This window comes from Myotis brandtii, unplaced genomic scaffold (genome assembly GCF_000412655.1).
Source record: "Myotis brandtii unplaced genomic scaffold, ASM41265v1 scaffold486, whole genome shotgun sequence".
In the NCBI taxonomy this organism is placed as follows: Eukaryota; Metazoa; Chordata; class Mammalia; order Chiroptera; family Vespertilionidae; genus Myotis; species Myotis brandtii.
The window spans coordinates 776,218-779,544 of NW_005368569.1; the positions used below are offsets into that span (position 1 = coordinate 776,218).

The 3,327-nt window shown below is 57.1% G+C and overlaps 1 protein-coding gene across 2 annotated transcripts in view; it reads right to left on the reverse strand.

Moving 5' to 3' along the window:
* The window catches only part of TRADD (TNFRSF1A-associated via death domain), a 5,420-nt gene that overhangs the window by 841 nt on the left and 1,252 nt on the right, over window positions 1-3,327 (reverse strand). The window contains exons 2-4 of one of the 2 annotated variants that reach the window (XM_005876365.2): window positions 1,438-1,596; window positions 341-615; window positions 67-262 (exon numbers count right to left, since the gene is read on the reverse strand). In XM_005876365.2, coding sequence (XP_005876427.1) covers window positions 67-262; window positions 341-615; window positions 1,438-1,588 — 622 coding nt within the window. In that variant the 5' untranslated portion in view covers window positions 1,589-1,596. Of the gene's footprint in view, window positions 1-66; window positions 263-340; window positions 1,111-1,437; window positions 1,597-3,327 lie in introns of those variants that run through there. The other variant, XM_005876364.2, reaches the window with a different exon arrangement.

Sequence of the window (3,327 nt, forward strand, 5' to 3'; positions counted from 1 at the left end):
TACCCTTCCATTCCCGCCCTGCCATTTCCAGGTGACCCTGTCTCTGCCTCTCCAAGAGCGCCTCACCTATGGGCTGGCCCTGGAACATAAAAGTCTGGCCAGATGGTGGCGGTGGCGGTGGCTTCTCCGACGAAGATGGGGCCAGGGACTGCAAGGGGGCTGGAGCTACCTCTGCGTTGCCACCCTGGCCCCCTGAGCCAAAAGTTAGCTTCCGGAGCGCATCCTCCAACTCCGTGAGTTCCTCGTCCCGGAGCCGGTCAGGCTAGGGAGAGGAATGCTGCGTCGGTGGGGGTCTTAGCCACGAATCCCTGCCCCACCTCTGGGCCCAGTCCCGCCGCACCTTCTGGGCAAAGATGCAACTCAAACAACGCTCCTCATCTGCCAGCAAGGCGTCCAGCCGCTCCGCGCCGGCGCGCAGCTCCAGTTGCAAGGGCACCGAGTGCAGGGTGAGGGATGCGGCCAAGCGGCCCTCCAGCGCGGCGCGCAGCGCCCCCTCGCGGTAGGCGCGGAGGAAGCGGCCGCAGGGCTGGCGGCCGCAGAAACGCAGCTGCACAATCAGCTGCGGATCGCTGCGGTGGATCTTGAGCATCTGCAACTCGTCAGGGCTCCCGCTCTCTGCGGAGGCGGCAGTCAGGCGCCAGACGGTCCCCCACCGGACCGTTCTCCAAGCAGTCGGAGGAGGGGTGAAGCCCGCGGTCAGAGCCCCTCCCTAGCCCCCAGACCTAGGAGCGCGGGTTTACCCCAGAGCTCCCAGCCAGAAAACAAAATTGGGATGCCAGAATGAAGGCCGGGACCTATCCCAGGGAGTGGGTACCATCCTAGCCCCATCTCTGGAGCCCCAAATTAAGGTGGGCAAAAGGGATGTGCGGAGAGACTTTGCAGCACGGGGGAGGGGGGGGCAAATGCCCTGGGCAGCCAAGCCATCTGGGTAGGAGGCCAAAGGGGCAGGGAAGGGGTGGGAGGTCTCGGATCTTAGGCCTCCACCAAGTATGGCTCCTGCTGCCCCAGAGTGGGATCCCCAACGAGGCTCAGTCTCCTGTGCCTCTGCCCTGATATGGGAAAGGGGGACCCCGAAGGTAGTTACTGGGAAGGGGTTTGGGGCAAGGAGTGCTGCAGTGAGAGAGGAAAAGAGGAGAGAGATGTGTGCGATTAGTAGAAAGCAGTGATCCGACTGGTTTGGGGAGTGGAGGACGTTAGTGCACACACAGGTAGATCATACATAGACACATAGATTAGATATCTACACCCAAGGGCGCATATGGGTAACAAAGAAGACAGCCTAAGCAACCAGTCCAATCCTTGCCATCAAATCTTTTCTCTACTGGCGGTTAGGCACATGCCCACAGAGTTGAACAGATTGGGGAGGGGGGGTGTCTCAGCCCCTGGCCCCGCCCACCAAAAGCCTCCCCTTTTACACCGTATGACTCAATCACGCACCTGCCAATGCAGCCCGAAGAGCCCTGTACACCGCCACCTTCTGCTGGGGATGAGCGTAAGTGTCTGACAGGACCACCTTGTCCAGCGAGGACTCCACAAACAGGTATGCACTGCCCACCCACTCCTCGAGCCCATTTGGCCCAGCAGCCATCTCGCCTCCTGGAGATGCAGATAGGTATCCAGATCACCCCAAACCCAGCCCTGGGGGCAACCCATCCAGTCCCACAAGGCCCAGTTGTCCCCACCCAGTTGGCATACTTGTTCATCATCTCACAGGCAGCCCCTTGTGTGTCTGGCTCTACAGAGTCCAGCCCAGCTCAGCCCAAACTTGCAGTGAGGACTGTCCCTCCCTCCACTGCCTTCTCAGAAGAAGAGCCCGTGGTCACAGTAGCAAGAGGGGGAAGGTACTATCCTGCAGTGGAGGCAGAGAAGTTATGCCTTTTCCTCAGACCAATTGTCTCTCTTACCAAAGCTGACCGGAGACATCATCCTGGAGGTGCCCATACCACAGCCAACAGGACCCATGTCCTGGTATGCCCTGAGCTTAAACTTGAGCTCCCAGGATCCCTTAGGACCACAACCCCCCTCTCCCACCACAGCAGTGTTCTCACCTGCATTCCTAACTACACATTCTGACTTCACTTCAAAGGATACCTATAGTTTGTGCCTGCCCAGATTCCCTTCCCCAATCCTGATGGACGTTGGGGGCCTTCCCTCCTCCCTTTAATCCATGTGCCTGTTGGGAGGGCTGACCCCACTCCCTAGCTCCAGGTGTGGGCATGTGAAACAGGCCTGGCCAACCTGCATATTCCATTCACCTTTCTAAAATGATTAGTTCAGAGTTGGGCAGATTCAAGACAGACCAAGCAACCTGCAACTTTGGCTGGACCAACAGGAAAGAGTCACTAGTTTCTCTTCCCTTGGGGCTGAGCTGAAGGAAGGGGAGGTCTCCCTCCTTTGTCACTGCTTGGGAAGAGCCTGAATGAAAATGAAACTGACACAAAGGAAACAGAGCCCAGAGATGAGGAGGTGCACTCCCAACCACACACTATGCCCCTGGCTCCAGCTGCACCCTGGACTTCTCGGTTATGTGAACTAAATCATTCCTTTTTGGTCCAAAGTACTTGGAGCTGGGCTCTTGTCTTATGCAACTGAAATTGTTCTATTACAGATTCCTTCCCTGTTCAGAGAGAGCCAGGGCCCCGCGGTTCTGGCATCTCCTCCATCTACTGACAAAATCCTAGCCCTAGACCAGGGGCAAAATTCCCAACCAGGGAACCACACTGCACTGACCTTCAGTTCAGTGGCCTCCTAGTCACAGTGCCAAGAGGCCTGCTCCTTCCTCCTCACCTCACCTGAGGCAACATCCCACCCTTATCTATCCTATAAACATGGGCTCAAGACCCCACCTCCTGCCCCATCAGCCTTCTTTACTCTCTGGTCTTTGGCATTTACATATGGTGGGTAGGAGCGTGCTGAGCCCCAGTGTGAGCACCCTGGACTGATTCATTGCTCTGGGCAGTACAGATGGGGTGGTCTCAGCTGGCATCTATTTACATGAGGGACAGGGAACCTCGGAGGAGGGATGCCAGAAGGAGCCAGGACCATAGACTTGAATAGTGTTGGGGCGGCTGTTTCAGATCTGCCCCAGACCTTAACCTGAGAGCCAAAGCCTGGACAGTAACTGGGCAGGGGCCATGCAGCATCACCCAGACCTGGCAAGAAAAATACCTGGTGATGGTCCTATCCTGAGTCTGAGCCCAGCGATATGGCTTTTGAGCCCCCCACCCCCACACCAATAACCTTTTGGTAGAAAACATAGTAATACTTGTGTGTTTACCCAAAACAATGCTCTATGGGAATGGAGGAGATTTGCGGGGGGGGGGGGGG